Source organism: Rhopalosiphum maidis, chromosome 3, assembly GCF_003676215.2.
Source record: "Rhopalosiphum maidis isolate BTI-1 chromosome 3, ASM367621v3, whole genome shotgun sequence".
NCBI lineage: Eukaryota > Metazoa > Arthropoda > Insecta > Hemiptera > Aphididae > Rhopalosiphum > Rhopalosiphum maidis.
The window spans coordinates 1,789,528-1,814,765 of record NC_040879.1 but is presented as its reverse complement, the minus strand read 5'-3'; the positions used below and the strand labels follow the sequence as shown (position 1 = coordinate 1,814,765).

The window sequence follows — 25,238 nt, the reverse complement described above, 5'->3', positions numbered from 1 at the left end:
GTTTAAGTCTGGCTGTGAAAGTTCGATATTGCATTAGTAGTTAATACAGTAGTCATGACTTTTATTGACTTATGGCGGTAAAAACTACAATTCTATTGTCTTGACTCTTGGCCGCATAGTGCGTGGGACGCGGGGCTCCGGGGTAACAACCAGAGTACCAGACTTCAGCCAGAAATTCTCACAAAAGAAACGCTGGTAAGTTGGATCCAACTTACCATGGACCTATTAATAGATCTATGGGTCAAACGATAATGCAGGTGTACCTATATTTAAAAAATCATTTGGAAAATATTTCCTCTTGAGACACTTACATAGGAAAGAATATTCAGAATGATCTCTTGGACTGCATCGGAAGTATTATTAAATCTCAAATTCTTAAAAACGTTCAGAATGCTGGTGTCGATTCAATCATGTTTGATGAAACAACAGATGTATCTTGTATTGAACAACTTAGCTTGACTTTGAGATATGTCATTAATAATGAAGTATATGAAGATTTTGTGTGTTTTGTAGATGCTTATAGATCCATAAGGTCAACAGATATATCAGGTTTTGGAGAAATCAAACTTACTGGACAGGCTCTTGGTCACATTGTTTTAGATATTTTAACTAAAGATTTGGCACTTGATTTAAAATGTTGTGTTGGAGTGGCCACGGATGGTTGTGCTGTAATGATGTCTGAAGATTATGGAGCAGTTACTACAGTAAAAAAAGAGTGTTCTATTGCAGTTTACTGTCCTTGCTTTAACCATGCATTGAATAATTCATTGGCACAGACCTCTAAAATTGTACCTATAAGAAATACAATAGGAACTCTAAAAGAAATAATTGCATTTTTTAATGCATCGGCAAAAAGGCATTTGGTATTAGAGAATATTTCTGCAAAACAACTGACTGGACTGTGTCAAACAAGATGGATAGAGATACAGGATGGTGTTCTACAGTTTAAATCTGCTCTTCCAAAGGTAAATATTTTCTTATGAAGTTTAGTTTTATATAATATATAGCATTTAGCATATTTTAATAATTATATTTAAAATTTTAATTTTTTATAGGTTATTGAAGCGCTTACAGTAATTTCCAAGTGGGCTGATCGAAACTCATCTTCAAAAGCATCTATATTATTAGCAGCTTTAAGCGACAGTGATTTTATAATTTCTCTTTTATCAACTACTGATATTTTAAAATTAATGCTACCTGTATCTAGACTTCTAAAATCAACATCTTTAGATTTAGTTAGTGCTTCTTCTGCAATAGAAGGAATAAAGGAAATATTTCAAGAAAAACGAACAATGTGTGCTAGTGAATTTCACACAATTTTCTTGAACGCTAGTAGTTTAGCAGAAGAAATTGGATGTGATATCAAAATGCCAAGAATAGCAAAAACTCAAATACATCGTGATAATTACCCTGCAACGGATGCTGAATAATTTTACTTGCGTAGCATTTATGTTCCATTATTGGATGCTATAAAATCAGATATAACCAATAGGTTATCAACAGAGACATTGGAAGCATTTGATTTGCGTTTGTTTATACCAAGTATTATTGTTGAATTAAATGACACTGATGGTTGGGACCGACAAAAAATATTTAAGAGAATCATTGCAGTAGCAAAAAAGTTTTCACCTCTTTTCACTGTTTCCGAACATGTAATGGTTGATATGTTAGAAGGTACCATTATTATTTTTTAATAATACAATTTAATTATAATTGTTAATAGTAAGTAGCATCGCCATGACAACTTCTATTATATATTTTAGGTGAAATTTGTCTGTGGCTTCACAAATGGAAACAACAACCGATTACAGAACGTCCATATATAGCTTTGGAATCGTACATGAACTGCGATGAAGATGTGTTTTTAACTATTAAAAAAATATTGCAAGTATTAGCAACTTTACCAATTAGTATTGCTTCTGCTGAAAGGAGTTTCTCCACACTTCGGAGACTGAAAACCTGGCTTCGCTCAAGGATGAGCGAAGATAGACTATCAGCATTATGCCTACTTAATGTTTATAATAAAATAAATATTCTAGATCAAATAGATGATATTATTGATATTTTCGCTAATTTAAAAAATAGACGTCTTAAATTTGTGTTGTAAAAATTGTTGTTTTCTTTTTGTTATAAGATTTTGTGAAATTATAACTTGTCCCCCCCCCTAACATAGGCTCTGGAGCCGCCCCTGCACACGATACGCACACACTTACGCCACGCGCCGATTAATCCGTCCCGTATAGACCAAATGTTTGGACGCTCAGTATTATAAAATAATTATTTTGTATGTGGTCTGTAATAAAACGTAATCTTTTATATTTAATATTTTTTTTTATTTATTCGGCACTCGCACGACAGTTGTTGGTTTTGTTACAACGACTAACTTTAATTAATAATCTAATCAAAATCAAAAACATTACAAATATATACAGAAAAAATCAGTGTTGCCACCATACTCATAAAACATATAGACAAATTGTGTCACCGACACCGAACATCATCATATAATCATATAATCTGCGTAATCTTGTACCTACGAAAATTGTGATTTGTATAAATAATGTAAGGAATCGTAATTATTGTTGGTAGGGAGTGGCGCAACTAGCACTAAATCTTAGAGAGGGCTACACCTTCACTTCAATATTAAATTAAAGGTAACCTGTATACACCACCATATATCATAAGATTTAAATACCACAAAAATATCAACATTTATTTTAATTTATAGTATACTTTAGTTGCTGGTATGTTATTTGAGATTCATTTTTTTTTATTTACGGTTGTAAATTGTTATAAAATTTGCTCAGAATCAATGTTTACATCTTTTTCAACACTTAGTAAGAATAATTACTGAAACGATCTCGATCTATTATAGATCTCAAGTAGTAATTATTCGCCTCATAGCAGACAATGCACGCTCAGATGTTGCAGAAAAAATACAGAGAAAACTTGAAACATCTTATATGAGTTTGGAAAAATTGTTGTTAATAAATGTTATTGTATGAGATTAAAATGTAGCTGAGCGGAGCGAATTGAGCGATGTCAAAAATATTTGTTATTAGCTTATTACGTTGATATAAACGAATTAATAATTATAGCATATTGAATTCAAGAATGCACAAAATTAGATCCAACTATTTAATGTAATATATTACTTGGAACTATAGTAATACCACTGGTTAATATGTGATATAATGTATGTAATATTTATTCGTGCATTATAATTTACTAAAATATGTACATGTCTTGTCAAGAGAGGGCCCAAATTAAGAAAAGGGCCCGAAAAATTGTTGGCACCCCCAAAATTCAGGTCTGAACACGCCTATAACCTAACCTAAGGAACTACGAGTTTGGTAACTGGTAAAATGCAGTGGCGGCTCGTGGCTTGGATGACGGGACGATTGCACCCCCTACTAAAATTAATTAAAAGAAGAAAATTAATTTATATTCTTAGTTTTATATTTTTAAAAAAATAGTTTTTATTAAAACTGCAATTTTCAAATTTCTAGTACCTATATTTTGTCGTATACGAAAATTAAATTTGTTTTCCTCAGGACTCAGATACTAGGTGCATATGGGTACGCATGCACACACGAGCAGTGTCTATGGTCTGGACAACCAGCAGCTTCGTCCATACAGTAAAATATCAGTATATTATTATAATGGGTAATTTATTTTTAAAATTAACTATATATATGTACGCTTGTCGTTGTCGGTTGCTAATCGCTATTGTTATTGTTAATTATTATTTTTAAACATTTTTATTATTTTGAAAATATTAATAACATAATGATATATTATTATCCATATTATAATAAACAATAAACGAAGATTTATAAATAATAATCGTGTCATTGTGCATACGTGTACATTTCAATTGTGGTCTTACATACGCGTTTTTGACGACTGGTAACGTCGTCCATGACATTATATATATTATTTCATTTTATTGTTTTCATTATAATTAATTTGAAAATTTGTTATATCTAGAACTAGGGGTATTAAATTTAAAGTCGCACCCCCACCACCAGCACTCACGAGCCGTCACTGGACTAAAATGTTATTATTTTAAAATAAAAATTAATGATTTTATATAATTTGTTATGTTATATTCAGCCCATAGTATACGCTGTATCTAAATAGGTAAATAATAAATATAACCTCGTTTAGTTTAGGTAAAATACAAATTAATTTTTATACATTCCTAATTACATTCTACTATTTTATTATTTTTGTTTTATAAATATAATACATTAGAATATCATACGATTTATGTATGGAGAATGGTGATTTTGACATAATATTATAATATTAATTATTTTAATAACAAAAACGCCAGGGGTGGATAATTGCCAGTAGGCCTATAGGGAAAAAAATATTTTTCGTGTGGGCCACCGTCTGTGTATGTTAGGGCCCCACTAGGGTATACATATGGTGACCAGACGTACTCTTTTTCGTAGGACAGTACTCTTTTTAGACGCGTGTTCTAGTGTCCTTAACAATAGTGTTAAGTACATGATATTGTACTCTTTTTTTAAAATTATTATGGGCCAACTTGCGTGTTAATGTGTTTTTTATAATTTGATTATTAGTTTATATTTTATGGTTCGACCTAAAGCATTATTATTGGTTGATAGCACGACTTAAGATATACTAAATCATATATATTTAAATTTTACACTCGGTATTTTTACCTTTAAAAAATAATTTATACTTTAGTTTAAGTTTACTTTAAATTCTTCAATATCAAAATATATTCATCATAAAGACACACACTAAATGAGTTGACATTATAATTTCAAATAATTGGTTTATATAATCGATAATAATAATAAAATAAATAGAGTAATCAGATGAAAAAAAAAAACAATTTTTATAGAAGGAGATGGAAATATGAGTAAAATGGGTAGAATAGTATACGCATTGGGCAATTACGACCGAGAAGAAGCTAAGTTTTAAAATGTACTTTTTTTAAAATTTTTATATCTGGTCACCATAGATATATACTATACACATTGGTTTTTTGCAGAATAAAATATTCACCAAATAGAAATAATTTAAATTTAAAACTATAAATTATTATTACTATTATTCTTAACAATATGATAATACCAAGACAAGTCGACAATTTACTTGAGGATCTTTAACATAATATTTTAAATTGTTATTGTTAATCGAAGACCTAAATATCCGTCTGCGAACACCACCCGTTCTATCACGATACTAAATATACATTTGTCGAAAATGATAAGGTATTTAATATTTCAATTAATAATAAAGAATCTAGTTAACAAGTAGTGAGCTAGACCTCCAACTTTGGGTGTAAAATTATTATAAAACATTAAAATATCTTATGTAGGAACTAAGTATATAGTATAATATGTGTAATTATTATATTATATTATAATTATAATTTATAATTGTTATTGTATAATATATCTGCTGGTGTGTTATTTTTTTTCCACGGACATGGTGTTGCATGTTTTATTTGGTGGTTTCCTGTAAAAAGTGAGGTTCAAATAAATCCATTTAATTATTGTTATGAAATATGAATAATAAAAACATTAGGCTAATTATAGCACATATTTTTCACAGTATACATTATAATATTATGCGTTTTACTCAGTACTACGAAAACAATGTTATTGGTGATATAATGTGGATACAATTGCAATGGGCAGACGAGTAGAGTGTACGGGACGTTGGACATATTATTATAAATAATTATTCATAAATTTACACTAAGTACAACATGTTTCATCGTCCCATGGTTATAGCTGACAATATTATTGTTCGACTATAATACTATACTATACTATAGCTGTACTTGTACACTTCGTTGCCCCTACAAAATGCATCCATCTTAAATTTGATTGCCTAATGCAAACATTAAGCCAGAGGATAAAAACTATTTTTGGTTTTCTGATTTATATTAATATATAAATTATATTTCCGACATATCAACTTTACGTTAATGCCCAGCGTTGCATTTTTTCAATTTATTAACCGATTATGTATCATTCGTTAAAAATAATCTGTTATTCAAATAATCGATTAAATAATCGCACAGCCCTAAAATACTCCAAAATAATAAAGAGGTAATATATTGAGGTCATTAATCTGGATAAAAACTATCATATGATATCTATCAAAATCGGTTGAATAGTTTCAGAATGCATCAAGAACATCAAGTCATCATACCCGTCGTATACTAAATTGTTCTAAATAAGATAATATATTAGTTAGGTTATCAAACACAATATAATTTGACGAACAAAACGTCAGGTTGCCGGTAGCTGGAAACATGCGAGTCATCGTGTCGCACAATATGTATATAGGTATACAATTTACACATTTTAATTATTAATTAGTAATTACTTTTATTGGATTAAATTTATGTCATAAACCCTCTCTGTGATGTCCTCTTTAATTTTAAAAAGAACTGCACGACGATTAAATGAGTAGTTTTGGAGTTTATCCCGAACAAAAAAAAAGCGACTTAATTTTACATAGCGAGGGGCTATATTTCAGCTGACTGTATTTTAACCGATAACTAAAATTAGGCTTGAAATTTGACAGTCAGTAACATTGATAATAAACAATGGTTGGTAAAACCTTCGATCATTCGAAATTTTTTGTTGATTATTGATTTGTACATTTAATTGCCTATATTAGCCTCCTTCAAAAATATTTAGAATTAAATATTAGAATATTATATTGAATATTGATGTAAAACTAATAACAATAACAATAAATAATATAATTTATGTGTGATATAAAGCAAAATCGATGTATATACAGTTTTTTAATTTTATTTATTTATTATAATTATAATAACCTATTAGTATACAAATAATAAGTATAAAATAATCTATATAAAATCAATCAAACAAAATTCCTAATACATAATATTACATAATATCTACAGTAGGTATAAAAATTAAAAAAATAACTCTTTTTATAATTAGATGGCAATATTATTAAAATAAAATGTAAAAATAATTATGTACTAATGTATTGACAAAAACCTCGATATGCAATTAGATATTTATATGCAACATTTTATTTCGGGCTTAAATCTGTTGGTTAAATTGGAGGGACGCAAGGGGACTATGTCTTAGTCTCTTAGTCTGTCTATGCTTGTTAAAATGCAACCCCCTTTATAACTGATTCTTCAAAAAGTAAGCTAGTAGGTACGGAAAATCATTGAAATATAGTATTTATTATAGTATATATTTTTTAGTTTGATTAACAAATCGATAAAAGAAAGTATAAGCAATTTAAGTTTTTGATTATATTTGTATCGTTAATATTAAATAAAGCAACTTATTATTCAAGCAAATCGAAAAAAAATATGCTGGTTTCTTAAAATAAATTTAATAACCTTTTCCTTGATGATTTGTTGTACGAATTTGACAAACGCTAGAATTAAAAAATTAGTACACCGACAGTAGGTACCCTTTTTCATTTTAAGCAACTTTAAACCTTGGTAATAGACAACCTATGTGTCAGGCCTTTCACCAGGGTATGTAGTACGTATATGGTATATATCATATTAGTTGTATATGTCTATGTTTGTTCATCAATAAACTGATAATAATGAAATAATAAACAATAAAAAATGGGGGAAATAACATAATTTAACATTGAATTCAAATTTAACACATCTATTACAATGACTACATGGAAGAACGTGTACCCCGAATTTTAAATAGTTTGACATTAATATTATGTTTACCTACTATTAATACTATATTTAAAGGGGTAAGTTCCTACATGAGTAGTGGGTAAAAATGTATATATTTAATTCCAACAAATGATTTATTTAATAAAAAATTATTATTGTAACTTTCTATGCAGCAAAAATGACATATGTTAATTTCCACACATAAGCATCTGTTTAACTATATTTTATGGGTACCCTAGACGCTTATGTAATGCTATACAATTTATAATAATACATATTATAAAATATCATTTTTACATCCTATTATTTTTCAGGACCCTCCCCTCCCACAAAAAAAATAAATTTTGAAAATTCACCGCTGCTTATATAAAATATAATATTATCTATAGGTACTTTATTATAAAAATAATAATTTTAATAATTTAATAAATAAAAATTAATAATTTCTATTTACCTATTACTTATTATAAAAATAATACTTATAAACACCTATACTAGGGTGGCCCTCCGTCAGATAGGTGATTTTTTTTTGTAATTTTTTTTCCAGTCTTACCGCCTAATTTAGTTCCAATATATATAAAAATTATGTGTACACAATTTCAAGTCAATTGGTTAAGTTTAATCCGTGCCCCCTATTCCTTAAAGTTCGATATCACGATTTTATTCAAATAACTACGTTTTTTTTAAATGTTTTATTGATATCTCGTTTCAACTCTTTCATATATAAATATTTATATGACATTATTTATAGTAAATTAAATTTTCTATAACTCTTGTTCTGTATAGTTTTTTGATTAACGTAATATTTTTATAAGTAAATAAATAATAATGAAGTATACAAGTTTATAAAATGTATAAAACGTTATTTAATAACGTAACAATATCACAAAATTACAAAATATCTAACATCATTATATTATTACATTTGTAACTGATTTGATTTATTATCTGAAATAAACAAACAGCACTCTATAATAATTAAATTATATGATTTGATTATCTATCTTTCAATGATTCGAGAAACAGTTAAAAATAGATTACTATATAAAACTGATAGTATAAATGTTGACATATTTGTATGTAATGTGATGGTCGATCGTCGATCGTCGATTAGTACACTGCGGACCGCGATAGATAGCAAAACAAAATATTGTACATTTTTTTTCATCATGGCTTCAACATCTACTTCAAATATTATTCTTCGTGAGCAAGATAAAATATTTTTAATCGGTAGTACTTGCAATCAAATTATTGGTAGTAAATTACCGTCAAAGAGACAGGCGTTACGTGTACTTTTTTTTAATATGCGTAAAGTAAAACTCAACCTACACGAAAGTGCAAAACTCGTTATCCAAGAAATAGTTGTATTTTGGCAAAAAGCTCGCATTCCAGTAAGACAAGAATACAATAACATTAAGAAGCTAGAATCATTATATGAAGAATGGAGAACTTTACAAAAACATGCGACGAGAAAAACCGAAATAAATAAGAAAAAACAAGAATGTTTTGTGAATGAGTTGGATGACCTTTTTGATATTGCACATATGAATGCATTGGATATTATTAAAATAGAAATAGATCGATAATTCTTAATATCTCAAAAACAAAAAGGCAGGATTGGTTGTATGCTTGGAAAAGATAAGAACTTACAAAAAACTGAAGAAAGAGTAATTACTCGGTTAGAAGCAGTTACAAAGCGGAAAAAGAGAGCTTATGGAGAAATTGAACAAGCAAGTAAGACTACAGTCTATAAAGTTCTATCAAACCGTATTAAATTATTCTATAAATTTAATTTATTTTAGGACGTACTGTTGACAGCGAAATAATTTGTTCTACAAGTTCTGATAATGATTCTGATGCTACTGAAAATATTTCTAACAAATCGTTAGATATTGATAACACGTCCGAATTCCCAGACCTTCATACATTTCAAAGTAGAGGTAAGAAAAATTTTATAACACCGAAACTTGCAATCGCATTGGACAAGTGTAAAATAAGTGATCGCGATGCAGTTCATATATTAACAGCTACTGTAGAAGCGTTTGGTATACACGTAAATGATTTAATTTTAAATCGGACATCTATTAACCGAATACGCCAGCGCTTACGTAAGGATAGAGCAGATCAACTTCGAAATGAATTCAATACATCAGAAGTAGGTCCAGTTGTTGTTCATTGGGATGGTAAGCTACTCCCAGATTTAACAGGTAAAGAGCTTGTCGATCGATTACCAGTAATTGTTTCATATAAAAATTCTGAAAAGCTTTTAAGTGTGCCTAAGCTCATATCTGGAACTGGTCAAAATCAAGCGGAAGCCGTGTTTCAAGCACTTGAAGAATGGGGCCTTATCGATCATGTACAAGCTCTATGTTGCGATTCAACAGCTTCGAACACGGGCCGTCTAAAAGGAGCATGTATAATCTTGGAACAACTATTAGAACGTGATATTTTATACTTTCCTTGCAGGCATCACATTTACGAAATTATACTTAGATCTGCATTTGAAGTAAACTTTGTGGTCACGTCTGGTCCAGATATTCAAATTTTTAAACGTTTTCAACAATTTTGGCCAAAAGTTAATATCAATAATTATAATACTGGATTAGAAGATATCATTGTCAGTGAAAAATTAAATGATGTAACTAATGTTATGTTACTTTTTTATATGGACCAATTACGCAAACCTCACAACAGAGATGACTACAAAGAATTGTTGGAATTAGCTGTAATATTTCTAGGTGGCACCCCTACTCGTGGAATATTTTTTCAGTATCCTGGTGCAATGCACCACGCTCGTTGGATGTCTAAGGCTATTTATTCTCTAAAAATATTTATATTTCGTAAACAATTTAAATTAAAAAAAAATGAAGAAGATTCAATTCGTTCAATTTGTATATTTCTTATTCGATTGTATATTAAGGCATGGTTTTGTGCACCTATTGCCTCATTAGCTCCATTCCAAGACTTACAATTTTTAAAAAGTCTCGTCAATTATGAAAATATACATAAAAACATTTCTCAATCAACTTTAAAAAAACTATGTGGACACTTGTGGTATTTAGCACCTGAAACAGCAGCATTGGCATTTTTTGATACTAATTTAACAATTCAAACAAAAATTAAAATGGTAGATTCTATAAAACTAAATAACTTAACTTCTGAAATCAATAAACGAATCATTATTTCGCCAAATGAAGTAACTCAAATCATGAAGAAAGAAATTTATGATTTTATTTACATTGAATCTACATCATTTTTTTCACGATTTGGAATACCAACATCATTCTTGGAGCAACATCTATCAATGTGGGATGAAAATGAAGACTATCAAAAAGGTCTTGAAATTGTAAATACATTTCGTGTTACAAATGATACAGCAGAAAGAGGGGTAAAGCTCATGGAGGAGTATAATAAGGTCTTAACAAAAAATGAAGATCAAAAACAATACGTGCTTCAAGTTGTCGAAGATTATCGCCATAAATACCCAAACAGTTTGAAAACTACGGTTTTAAAACCATTATAATTATATTTCTTTAGACTATAAATATAAATGTATAAAAAATAAAATAACTGGTTACCTTATTGTTCCATCAAACCAATTATGCTCTTTTTTAAATAACAATTAAATGTACCTACCTATATTGTATTATGTAATACCCTACGTTTTGTAATAATATTGTTTAATTGTTACGTTATTTATAAACTTGTATATTTCATAATTAATTATATATAAAAATATTACGTTAATCAAAAAACTGTATAGAACAAAAGCTATAGAAAATTTAATTTACAATAAATAATTTCATTTACGTATTTTTATATATAAGAGAGTTAAAATGATATATCAATAAAATATTTAAAAAACTGTGGTTATTTGAATAAAATAGACTTTCGAATTTTGAGGACTATGGGGCACGGGTTAAACTTAACCAATCGACATGAAATTTTATACACATCATTTTTATATACATTGGAACCAAATTAGGGGGTAAGACTAAAAAAAATTCAATATCGTAAAATAAGGGCCACCCTAATATATATATATATGTAATATGTATAGTTTTTTATTAACTCTAAACAGCGATTGAAAACAAAATATATTTTTCAATTAATTGTTTTCATACTGACTATTGATTTAAAAAAAACCTCATTTACTATACTATAGTGCGATATTGTCACTAATACTCATTGTACACTGATGGTATAGTCTTAACAACATACGTCATACAGTATAACAGAAAGATCTGACAAATGAAATAACTTTTGTTCTAATCAATATTTTTTTTTTTTTTTTTGTTTTTATATCACTTAGCATATGCTTATTGCGCACATATATACTATAATATTTTTTTGATATTGAATTTTTTTTAGTCTTACCCCCTAATTTGGTTCCAATGTATATAAAAATGATGTGTATAAAATTTCATGTCGATTGGTTAAGTTTAACCCGTGCCCCATAGTCCTCAAAATTCGAAAGTCTATTTTATTCAAATAACCACAGTTTTTTAAATATTTTATTGATATATCATTTTAACTCTCTTATATATAAAAATACGTAAATGAAATTATTTATTGTAAATTAAATTTTCTATAGCTTTTGTTCTATACAGTTTTTTGATTAACGTAATATTTTTATATATAATTAATTATGAAATATACAAGTTTATAAATAACGTAACAATTAAACAATATTATTACAAAACGTAGGGTATTACATAATACAATATAGGTAGGTACATTTAATTGTTATTTAAAAAAGAGCATAATTGGTTTGATGGAACAATAAGGTAACCAGTTATTTTATTTTTTATACATTTATATTTATAGTCTAAAGAAATATAATTATAATGGTTTTAAAACCGTAGTTTTCAAACTGTTTGGGTATTTATGGCGATAATCTTCGACAACTTGAAGCACGTATTGTTTTTGATCTTCATTTTTTGTTAAGACCTTATTATACTCCTCCATGAGCTTTACCCCTCTTTCTGCTGTATCATTTGTAACACGAAATGTATTTACAATTTCAAGACCTTTTTGATAGTCTTCATTTTCATCCCACATTGATAGATGTTGCTCCAAGAATGATGTTGGTATTCCAAATCGTGAAAAAAATGATGTAGATTCAATGTAAATAAAATCATAAATTTCTTTCTTCATGATTTGAGTTACTTCATTTGGCGAAATAATGATTCGTTTATTGATTTCAGAAGTTAAGTTATTTAGTTTTATAGAATCTACCATTTTAATTTTTGTTTGAATTGTTAAATTAGTATCAAAAAATGCCAATGCTGCTGTTTCAGGTGCTAAATACCACAAGTGTCCACATAGTTTTTTTAAAGTTGATTGAGAAATGTTTTTATGTATATTTTCATAATTGACGAGACTTTTTAAAAATTGTAAGTCTTGGAATGGAGCTAATGAGGCAATAGGTGCACAAAACCATGCCTTAATATACAATCGAATAAGAAATATACAAATTGAACGAATTGAATCTTCTTCATTTTTTTTTAATTTAAATTGTTTACGAAATATAAATATTTTTAGAGAATAAATAGCCTTAGACATCCAACGAGCGTGGTGCATTGCACCAGGATACTGAAAAAATATTCCACGAGTAGGGGTGCCACCTAGAAATATTACAGCTAATTCCAACAATTCTTTGTAGTCATCTCTGTTGTGAGGTTTGCGTAATTGGTCCATATAAAAAAGTAACATAACATTAGTTACATCATTTAATTTTTCACTGACAATGATATCTTCTAATCCAGTATTATAATTATTGATATTAACTTTTGGCCAAAATTGTTGAAAACGTTTAAAAATTTGAATATCTGGACCAGACGTGACCACAAAGTTTACTTCAAATGCAGATCTAAGTATAATTTCGTAAATGTGATGCCTGCAAGGAAAGTATAAAATATCACGTTCTAATAGTTGTTCCAAGATTATACATGCTCCTTTTAGACGGCCCGTGTTCGAAGCTGTTGAATCGCAACATAGAGCTTGTACATGATCGATAAGGCCCCATTCTTCAAGTGCTTGAAACACGGCTTCCGCTTGATTTTGACCAGTTCCAGATATGAGCTTAGGCACACTTAAAAGCTTTTCAGAATTTTTATATGAAACAATTACTGGTAATCGATCGACAAGCTCTTTACCTGTTAAATCTGGGAGTAGCTTACCATCCCAATGAACAACAACTGGACCTACTTCTGATGTATTGAATTCATTTCGAAGTTGATCTGCTCTATCCTTACGTAAGCGCTGGCGTATTCGGTTAATAGATGTCCGATTTAAAATTAAATCATTTACGTGTATACCAAACGCTTCTACAGTAGCTGTTAATATATGAACTGCATCGCGATCACTTATTTTACACTTGTCCAATGCGATTGCAAGTTTCGGTGTTATAAAATTTTTCTTACCTCTACTTTGAAATGTATGAAGGTCTGGGAATTCGGACGTGTTATCAATATCTAACGATTTGTTAGAAATATTTTCAGTAGCATCAGAATCATTATCAGAACTTGTAGAACAAATTATTTCGCTGTCAACAGTACGTCCTAAAATAAATTAAATTTATAGAATAATTTAATACGGTTTGATAGAACTTTATAGACTGTAGTCTTACTTGCTTGTTCAATTTCTCCATAAGCTCTCTTTTTCCGCTTTGTAACTGCTTCTAACCGAGTAATTACTCTTTCTTCAGTTTTTTGTAAGTTCTTATCTTTTCCAAGCATACAACCAATCCTGCCTTTTTGTTTTTGAGATATTAAGAATTATCGATCTATTTCTATTTTAATAATATCCAATGCATTCATATGTGCAATATCAAAAAGGTCATCCAACTCATTCACAAAACATTCTTGTTTTTTCTTATTTATTTCGGTTTTTCTCGTCGCATGTTTTTGTAAAGTTCTCCATTCTTCATATAATGATTCTAGCTTCTTAATGTTATTGTATTCTTGTCTTACTGGAATGCGAGCTTTTTGCCAAAATACAACTATTTCTTGGATAACGAGTTTTGCACTTTCGTGTAGGTTGAGTTTTACTTTACGCATATTAAAAAAAAGTACACGTAACGCCTGTCTCTTTGACGGTAATTTACTACCAATAATTTGATTGCAAGTACTACCGATTAAAAATATTTTATCTTGCTCACGAAGAATAATATTTGAAGTAGATGTTGAAGCCATGATGAAAAAAAATGTACAATATTTTGTTTTGCTATCTATCGCGGTCCGCAGTGTACTAATCGACGATCGACGATCGACCATCACATTACATACAAATATGTCAACATTTATACTATCAGTTTTATATAGTAATCTATTTTTAACTGTTTCTCGAATCATTGAAAGATAGATAATCAAATCATATAATTTAATTATTATAGAGTGCTGTTTGTTTATTTCAGATAATAAATCAAATCAGTTACAAATGTAATAATATAATGATGTTAGATATTTTGTAATTTTGTGATATTGTTACGTTATTAAATAACGTTTTATACATTTTATAAACTTGTATACTTCATTATTATTTATTTACTTATAAAAATATTACGTTAATCAAAAAACTATACAGAACAAGAGTTATAGAAAATTTAATTTACTATAAATAATGTCATATAAATATTTATATATGAAAGAGTTGAAACGAGATATCAATAAAACATTTAAAAAAAACGTAGTTATTTGAATAAAATCGTGATATCGAACTTTAAGGAATAGGGGGCACGGATTAAACTTAACCAATTGACTTGAAATTGTGTACACATAATTTTTATATATATTGGAACTAAATTAGGCGGTAAGACTGGAAAAAAAATTACAAAAAAAAATCACCTATCTGACGGAGGGCCACCCTAGTATAGGTGTTTATAAGTATTATTTTTATAATAAGTAATAGGTAAATAGAAATTATTAATTTTTATTTATTAAATTATTAAAATTATTATTTTTATAATAAAGTACCTATAGATAATATTATATTTTATATAAGCAGCGGTGAATTTTCAAAATTTATTTTTTTTGTGGGAGGGGAGGGTCCTGAAAAATAATAGGATGTAAAAATGATATTTTATAATATGTATTATTATAAATTGTATAGCATTACATAAGCGTCTAGGGTACCCATAAAATATAGTTAAACAGATGCTTATGTGTGGAAATTAACATATGTCATTTTTGCTGCATAGAAAGTTACAATAATAATTTTTTATTAAATAAATCATTTGTTGGAATTAAATATATACATTTTTACCCACTACTCATGTAGGAACTTACCCCTTTAAATATAGTATTAATAGTAGGTAAACATAATATTAATGTCAAACTATTTAAAATTCGGGGTACACGTTCTTCCATGTAGTCATTGTAATAGATGTGTTAAATTTGAATTCAATGTTAAATTATGTTATTTCCCCCATTTTTTATTGTTTATTATTTCATTATTATCAGTTTATTGATGAACAAACATAGACATATACAACTAATATGATATATACCATATACGTACTACATACCCTGGTGAAAGGCCTGACACATAGGTTGTCTATTACCAAGGTTTAAAGTTGCTTAAAATGAAAAAGGGTACCTACTGTCGGTGTACTAATTTTTTAATTCTAGCGTTTGTCAAATTCGTACAACAAATCATCAAGGAAAAGGTTATTAAATTTATTTTAAGAAACCAGCATATTTTTTTTCGATTTGCTTGAATAATAAGTTGCTTTATTTAATATTAACGATACAAATATAATCAAAAACTTAAATTGCTTATACTTTCTTTTATCGATTTGTTAATCAAACTAAAAAATATATACTATAATAAATACTATATTTCAATGAAAAAAAATTACAAAAAAAAATCACCTATCTGACGAAGGGCCACCCTAATATATATATATATATATATATATGTTGTTATAAATATATTGATATGCTGACTTTCGACTGACAATTCAATGCACAAAGTATATCAAATCACGAGTTATTTGTATAGTAATAATTAATATTAATATTATAAGCTTAAAGCATCCCCAACATGCATATATACAATGTGCCAATATATAACAAAATATTAGGTACTTTTATAAAATGGTATACCATTCAAGTTGTACGACTGTGTCTAAAATCAGTGCCAGTTTAAGAGTTGATATATGTAGTACACGTATTCTAGTCTTTGGGGCGTCGAAGTTATTTGGTCATTAAAACGCAGTCCTATTTAATTTGATCAGTTTTTGTTAAATATTTTTATTCCGTAAAAAATATTTTACCATTACTTGCTCGGTTCAGTTATTTTTTTTAAAAAAATGGAACATGAAGGATTTTATTATAAAATTAACAAAACTCGTTGTGGTAAACGGTAAGTCACACTCAATTTTTTATTATTATAAAATTATAGAAATACATATAAAATGGTTGAAATTAACATAATTATTACTGTTACTATGTCTGTGCAACACCTAATATATATTGTAAAGGCACAGTAATCCAGCTAGAAAATGGCACCATAATAAAAAATAAAGATCATACACTTAGCTTATGATCCAATATTTAACATGCAACAATTAGTAAAACGTTTTAGGAAAACTTTAATTGAAAGGGCAAAAACAGAGACTACAGCTCTTAAAATTATATATGACGAGGAATCTGTTAGGTAAGGGTAACTAATAATGCACTTTAAAATTGTTAAATATAAACAATATTTTTATGAAATGCAAATTTGATAGAAATCAGGAAGCCACTTTAAATTATAGATGGCTTACAGCAGTCTTCTATACGGTAGTCACGACGTAGTGTTTGTCAAGCATTACCATCCACATTACGGAAATTGAGTGAATATTTAAATTTAAATGCTAACAGGTAAGATTATAAACCCAGTTAATAAAATTTCAAACTATTGATTGTTGTAATTATCTTATTTATAGGTATCAATGTAATAATTCTACATTCTACCAAGAAATTATTAGTTCTGTAGTTCATCAGGGTGCCACAGAACTACACACTGATGCTACTTTCAAAGTAGTAGACCACTGTAAACAATTATTTATGTTGCATTTGATCCTGCAAAATCACGTAAAATATAACTATGAACCAATCATTTCAATTAATTATACGAATAAAACTATATACGAGGCGTGTCCAGAAAGTAAGTGTACTCAATTTTTGTAGGTTTCAAAAAAATTTATTAAAAAAAAAAAAAATAACGTGGTTACATTAATATATTTGTGTGCTATTTTTCTACATAGTCACCATTTCTTTCAATGCAGGTTGTGAGACAGCAGATTAATTTTTTTATGCCTGCCTCGTAGAACTCTGCCGCCATCTCCTTTGTCCACTTGTCGACCGCCCCTTCACTTCCTCGTCAGCTGAAAATTTTTTTCCACCCATGTGCTTCTTCAGGGAAGTGAACAAATGGTAATCTGAAGGCGCCAGGTCGGGGGAATACGGAGGGGTGGTTCAAAACATCCCATCCAAATGAGTCCAACAATTGTTTCGTGACATTGGCCGTGTGGGGTCTGGCGTTGTCGTGCAGCAGGCAGACTCCGCTCGTTAACAGACCCCTTTTATTTTGAATAGCTCTCCTCAATTTTTTTAGGGTCTCACAATAACTTGCTGCGTTGATGGTCTCTCCCTGAGGTAAATATTCAATCAAAATGATGCCATTGTGGTCCCAAAACACTGATGCCATGATTTTTTTGGCTGAAATGGTGGTTTTGAACTTTTTGGTTGAGGGTGAAGTGGTGTGACGCCACTGTTCGGACTGTCTCTTAGTTTCAGGTGTATAGTGTGCAACCCAAGTTTCATCTCCAGTAACAATAGACTTGAGAAAATTATCACCGTCCAGTTCATAGCGTTCCAAAAACTCTCTAGAGGCTTGCACTCGATTCAACATGTGTTGTTCAGTAAGCTGTTTTGGGACCCATCTTGCGCACAGTTTATGAAATCCAAGTGTTTCTGTGATTGTTTCGTGGAGCAGAGACCCTAACAGTTGCGGAAACATTGCAGAAAGTTCATCCAGAGTCAATCTGCGATCGTCACGAACCGCATTCTCGACTTTTTTCACAATGTCGTCAGTCAAAATCGACGGTCTCCCACTCCTCAGATCGTCATGTACATTCGTACGGCCGTTTTTAAACTCCCTACACCACTTGTATACACTGGTACAATTCATATGGCCTTCACCATAAACGGTTCGTATCTCATTAAAAATCTCATGTGGAGATTTTTCCTTCGCAACAAGGTAACGGTTTAAAGGTTAGGAGTAAAGCTATACGGCAGTGTAGCCAACATAGTAGAAAAATATTCCCTATGGCCGTGAGAGCCTCAGTGCACTTAGTTTCTGGACACGCCTCGTACATGCATTTGTTTAGTCTATACCTGTATGCTTCGTTTTAATGGAAGTGAAGACTGAAGCTTCATACAGGAAAGTGTTGGAAAGATTCCGCACACAATTTCCCGAAGTAAGACCATTGTCAATTATGATTGACTTCGAAACTCCACTCCACAATGTCTTCTCTGATATATATCCCGAAGCAATGATATATTCTTGTTGGTTCCATTTTGTACAGGTTTGAAATTATTTTTGTATAATTTATTATACTTAAGTCTTTAAATTTTAAATATTATTAAAGTAAATTATTTTAGAGTTTGCAGAAAAATATTAAAAAGATGGGCTATTCAAATTTTGTACAGCAAGAAAGAGAGGCTAAAATGTGCTTGAGGATGTGCGCAGTATTAGCTCTATTGCCTCATTATCAAATTGAGCAGGGATTCCAAGAAATCAAAATTCATGCCCAAAATAATGGTGTTTTGATGCCAAGATTTTTCACATACTTTACCAGGTAAATTTTAAATAAGTTAATTGTTATATTGTCGATGGAAAAAAATATTTTCAAAACAATAATTTCTATAGTTTTTTGCTCACTTGAAAAGGTCTAGAGTGCTTTTCAGTGTATAATCAACCACGGCGCACTAATTACAACATTGAAAGTTTTCATTCCAGTCTCAAACAGACTTTTCAGGTGACGCACCAAAATTTGTGGAGAATGTTGGGTAAGTTTTTTTTTTTTTTACTAATTTTTCAAATGAAAAAAATAGTGTTTAATGTGTATATATAGAAGCTAAAAATAAATAAAATAATTTTAATAATAAACAATAATTATTTTTTGTTAATAATAATTAATTCTTAGAATTATATGTATTTCAATATAGTGACAGATAATAATGTATAATTAGGTATTAGACATTTTAGTTATAAATCTGAAGAAAGAACTACCTAAATCATAGAATTTGATTTATTTTTTACTCTTTTAAATTTCTTTGTATACATACTATTTTTGTCTTTTTTTTATTTTAAATTGAGATAGTGTAATATATAAACCTTTAATGCATATTATTAATATTTTATTTTATTGATATTTAGCATAGGTATGTTATTTTTTGTTTAAACAAACTAAGACTTTTTTAATACAAGTATGAAGAATTCGTAATTAATCAAATTAACAATATAACATTTAATGTATAACTAATTAAATTAACATTGATAAAAAATAATTATTTTTCATTATATCAATAGTAGGTAGTCACTTATTGTATAGAATTTGTATTAAAATAAATGTTGCTTTAATTAATAATTTAGTAATTATATTTTTGCGCATAATATATAAAAGGATTACCTATAGAACATATAAATAGGTATTTATAAAGGTATTTATCTTACCATAATTTATGTATAACATATTACTTGATATTCCAATAATTAATCCTGAACAAGAAATTCCAGTAGAGATTGAAAATCAAGATGTCAATAATATACAGCGTAATTATCTTCCTAGTTATTATTATTTTCATATTTAATTTAATATAACGTCTCATAATTACATGGTTATTAGATCCAGAAGAATAGAACGAAGCAGATTTTTTTGTACCTGAAGATTTGGCCTTAGAAATTTGGCAGGAGCAATATGTTGATGATGAAGAACAAGAAATACTATATGCTCCTGTTCCTCAAAATATTGCAATTATATTTCCTCAAAGAAATGAAGAGGATATATGTGTTGTATGTAGAGATGGTATAGGAACACATGCGCTAATACCACGTGGGCATAAAGTTCTGTGTGCCGATTGTGTGCAAAGGTTAAATTGTCCACTATGCAATTCAAACTTTACAGGTACCATAAGAATATGGTAAAATTTAAATTATAAGTCATATAATTTTATAAACTTTATTGAAATATAATTTAATTAAGAAAATAAATTGTTATAAATTATTTATTGGTTTTGTTTAATTAGATACATGAATAATAGTTAATTTATTGTTATTAACTGTTTCTTACCTCAACTTAAATGTCTTCAAGTAAATTTATCTTCTCTTCATAAAAAAAAAAAGTGTTTTGACCAATAACCAAAACGGACTAAATAAATCATACTGATATTACGGTTATAATATATTTAAGTAAAGTAAATGCTAAACACTAAATAGCAATATTGGTCATTACCAATTTTTTATTATACAATAATAATATTATTATTAATCTAATAATATCTTCTTGAATAATAAAAACGGTTGTTTACCCTAACCTGTTTCATGGATATGCTTTAATTTTTGGATGTTGGCAATGCCTATTTTCACTGTTTATTTTATTATCGACTGTTATCAGCACGATTAAAGATATAAAAGATATAATATCTTTAATTGTAGTTATCACTTATCATTTATCAATATATATTTTTCCCTGTTTTTAACATAGACCTTATAGTATAAGGTCTATGGTTTTTGAGTATTTTGACCATCATTAAACAAATAAACAATTTTATTCAACTTTTGACACGATTTAAGATTTTTTACTGTAGATATACTATATACTTAGTATACCTTAAATCGTGCTTTTGAGTAAATAGTTAATAGTAAATATATTTATATAATATAAAAAGTATTATAGTATAATTTATTGTACGATATACCTATACGAATATATGATTAACTGAGCTACTAAGTGTTACATGTCCATAAAAGTCATGCATTGAGACTTATTGATTGTGGGTAGTAAAACTTTTTTTGCTATCGATAATACATGCAACTTTGTCTACTGTTTTATGATTATAAATATTTATTATTTCTATGTACATAATTTGGTATTTCATACTTTAAGCAAAGGACAAAAGTAAAAACATAATAATATTAAATAACAAATTACAAGAGTTAATTTTTACAGTAATAATATCGCGGAATTTACTAAAATTAAAAGTATAAGAATACAAAAATTCCATTTGTTAAATGGTAACATCTAATAAGCTTTTACAATAACTGCTAAATATCTTAATGGTTTTTATTATAGGTTTTGTAATTTGTAAATATGATGATCCCATATTTGTAAATTATAATATATTAATTATTTATTATTATTACAGTGCAATAAAATGTTCATTTGAGTATCTGACCAGGCTGACTGAATAATGCATACCATAAAATACATTACTATTTACATGTTTATACTTTATTACTTTATAATATATCTATTTGGTTATTTGCCACCAGTGAACTCAATAAAAAAACAGTGACCAAATATTACTATATATACCTACACAAAAGAGTGCATTATAAATTATAATATAAATTTATATTATATTATAGATTGTTAGAAACAATTATTAAATAAGATTTGTATTATAATTTAGAATATTATTTTTTCTGATATAATACAAATAATGCAATGCATGTTTCATATTTTTTAATTAAGGATAATGTGGTAAGTTTTATAACTATTTAAACTATTAATATTAAAATTGTTAACAATATTAATATATAACAGGTAGGTAGGTACCGAGTACAAGGTGTACCTATATTAGTAATTTAATACTTTTTTATAGATTATGGTATTAATTAATCATTCATAATGTAATATGTAATACGTATATATGTATTAATATCAGACTAATATGTATGTTAAATATTCAAAATTATATTTATGTTACCTATACATGCAAAACTCAAATCAAAATTAGTAACACACTACCTAATTTTGTACCTTTATTGGAGTATAGTCTAATAAGTTTACTATGTCTTTCAAAACATGTGATTTAAGGTTTTCTTATAAATTAATAAACAGGTTAACAAAAGTACTTATTTATTATATTTTGTGGTATTTATTTTTATGGTTTTATGTCATGCTTTGAGTAAGTAGCTACACTTATTTTTATTTAAATTATAGTTTTGGGTGGCATTTTTTATTCAATTGCAGTTTTATTTAAAATTCAAATTAAAAGATGTTAGGGACATCCATTTGCATATAAATGCTCACGTTGACAAGAAACAAAAATTAAATTGCTGTTTCTTACCACCTTATATTTGTTTTTTTTTTAAGAAATACAATTTTATTTTTATTTTATCATCAATAAAAATTAACATAATACCTACATTATTTAATATTTATACAAATGTTATGACTTATGAATATATCTCTTTTAATCAAGCCTGTGATAGAGATAGAGAGTAATACAATATTGATTATTTTAAATCAAATGAATAAGAAAAACTACAGATAGGTACATTCAAATAAAATACAAGCACAAATATTATTGATTAAAAATTGAAAACAATATTTTTCTGCCAAGAACATCTTCTAAGACCATGGTTTTCTGTGTGGTCATTGTAACTGTACTGTTATATCCATCAGGTATTATTATTGATTAATCAATGGTATTATTAAATATTAATTGCACTACTACAGCATTTTTATTTTCAATAAGGTGGAAGTGTTGAACATTATATGTAATTTTATGCAATAAAATATTATATACCTACTAATTAATATGTATGTAAAATATATATTGTGTACTATCACTAGGTATGTAATAAATTAAAAAAGTTGATTATGATAATATTTATCGGTGTAAATTCGGCTTTAATACGTTTCGGATAAAATACTGTCGAAGCAAATATTTGTCGGCTAAAATACTGTCTGTTGAAATATATGTCGGCTAAAATACGGTTCTGCTAAAATACTTGTCAAATCAATTATTTTTCGACTGAAATATTTTTCGGCTAGAAAACGGATCGGCTGATATATTTTCAGCTATTATACGCGTTCCCTTACATAGCACTAAGTATAAGTATACATATAAAAGGCAATCGATGCTTGTCTTAAAGAAACCAATATTTTATCATTGTTGCTTCCAATTAAATAAAGCTGTTCTATAATAAACTCTAAAGTATTTCAAAAAATTATATTTATTAAAAATGTTCTTTTTGAATATAAGCTTTGAAAATGTAATACAAGATTCCCCTAAGTTTTACTACATTTCATATAAAAAAAAGACCTTACATGGATGTAAAATTAAGTTTTCACGAGCGTTTGAAATTATCAATAGAAAAAAAAACATTGGGAACTGAAAATGTCCGTAAGCAGCTCAAAACAAGTAAAAATATATTGAACATTTTATGGGGTATAAGAAACGCTAATACAAACATTTAGTGCAAGTTTCATGCATCTACAGTCATTTATTTTAGAATTACACTAAAATCAAAATCAGTTTTATTGAAATCAGATTTTGCGTAAAAATTCCTGTTTTTCTTTGATTCTTTGAACACTATATTGAGAATTTTAAAAAATTCTTCCCGAATGCACCAACTAGATTCACTTTCCTATCGAACAAGATGCTGTTGAAGAAAATTCTATTTCGATTTTACTGCTCCAAGAATTACAGACAAAAATAAAACACACATTGTAAAATCAATACATTCATCGACCCACTAAGAATCTAAACTAAATATATGTATAGGTTGTATTATTTAAAACAAAAATGTCAGATGAGAACAAATCTATAAAACTTCAAAACTAGCTTTGTGAAAACAGATAAATGTATTTGTTTCGTACTCTGCTATTTTTGATTGTACAAAACAAATATACAATTGCTCTAGACCTAGCCATGATATAATGTATCAATACTATTATGACTATTGGGAATTATAAATTTTGAGCTCTTCAATAAATTTAAAAAAAAAACAAACATCATTGTAAAATCAATACATTCATCGCTCCGCTCAGAATCTAAAATGTAGAATAAAGGTTTCTATACCCTACACCGATGGCAGTAAAATGAGTTCTGGCACAATTTAACGCCATCTCTGCAGTAGTGTGTGCACTTTGAAGGGCCTGATTTAGGCATTTTGTGGCCTTAGGCAAAATAAAAAATGTGGCCTCTTATTATCAACAGTAGCATATATAGCCATAGCCCATAGTCCCCCTTCACAAATAAAATAATAATTTATTACAATTTAGTATTTACACATATATTTTTACAAACATAATTATAATATACATTTTTTTTTTATCTCTACAGGGTACAGATTTCTTGTACCTATTATTTTCATTAACATTTTACGCTGATAAGGATTAATTATTTTAGTTTTGTTGAAATATTAAGTATTTCTTGTATTTATTTTATATGATGAAAGAAGTACTCTAAAAAAAAAAAATAAGGTTTATAAAAATCCGAGGCCCTCTAATAACGAGGCCATAGGCACTGTATGTTATGATAATAGA

The 25,238-nt window shown here is 28.1% G+C and overlaps 1 protein-coding gene and 1 pseudogene across 1 annotated transcript; both read left to right on the top strand.

The window, feature by feature from the left end:
* The first annotated feature begins 410 nt into the window (after nt 1–410).
* On the top strand, nt 411–1,430 carry LOC113559995 (protein FAM200B-like). Its single transcript, XM_026965784.1, has 2 exons — nt 411–965; nt 1,056–1,430. Exons 1-2 carry the CDS (start codon nt 411–413, stop codon nt 1,428–1,430), a joined length of 930 nt encoding a protein of 309 aa, XP_026821585.1.
* A 15,570-nt stretch (nt 1,431–17,000) lies between these two features.
* Nucleotides 17,001–20,884, top strand: LOC113559994 (annotated as a pseudogene).
* The last annotated feature ends 4,354 nt before the right edge of the window (nt 20,885–25,238 follow it).

Coding starts and splice junctions, on each gene's coding strand:
- LOC113559995 (XM_026965784.1), top strand. CDS start 411: ATGTTTGATGAAACAACAGATGTATCTTGTATTGAACAACTTAGCTTG. Junction 966..1,055: donor TTAAATCTGCTCTTCCAAAG/GTAAATATTTTC, acceptor AATTTTTTATAG/GTTATTGAAGCGCTTACAGT.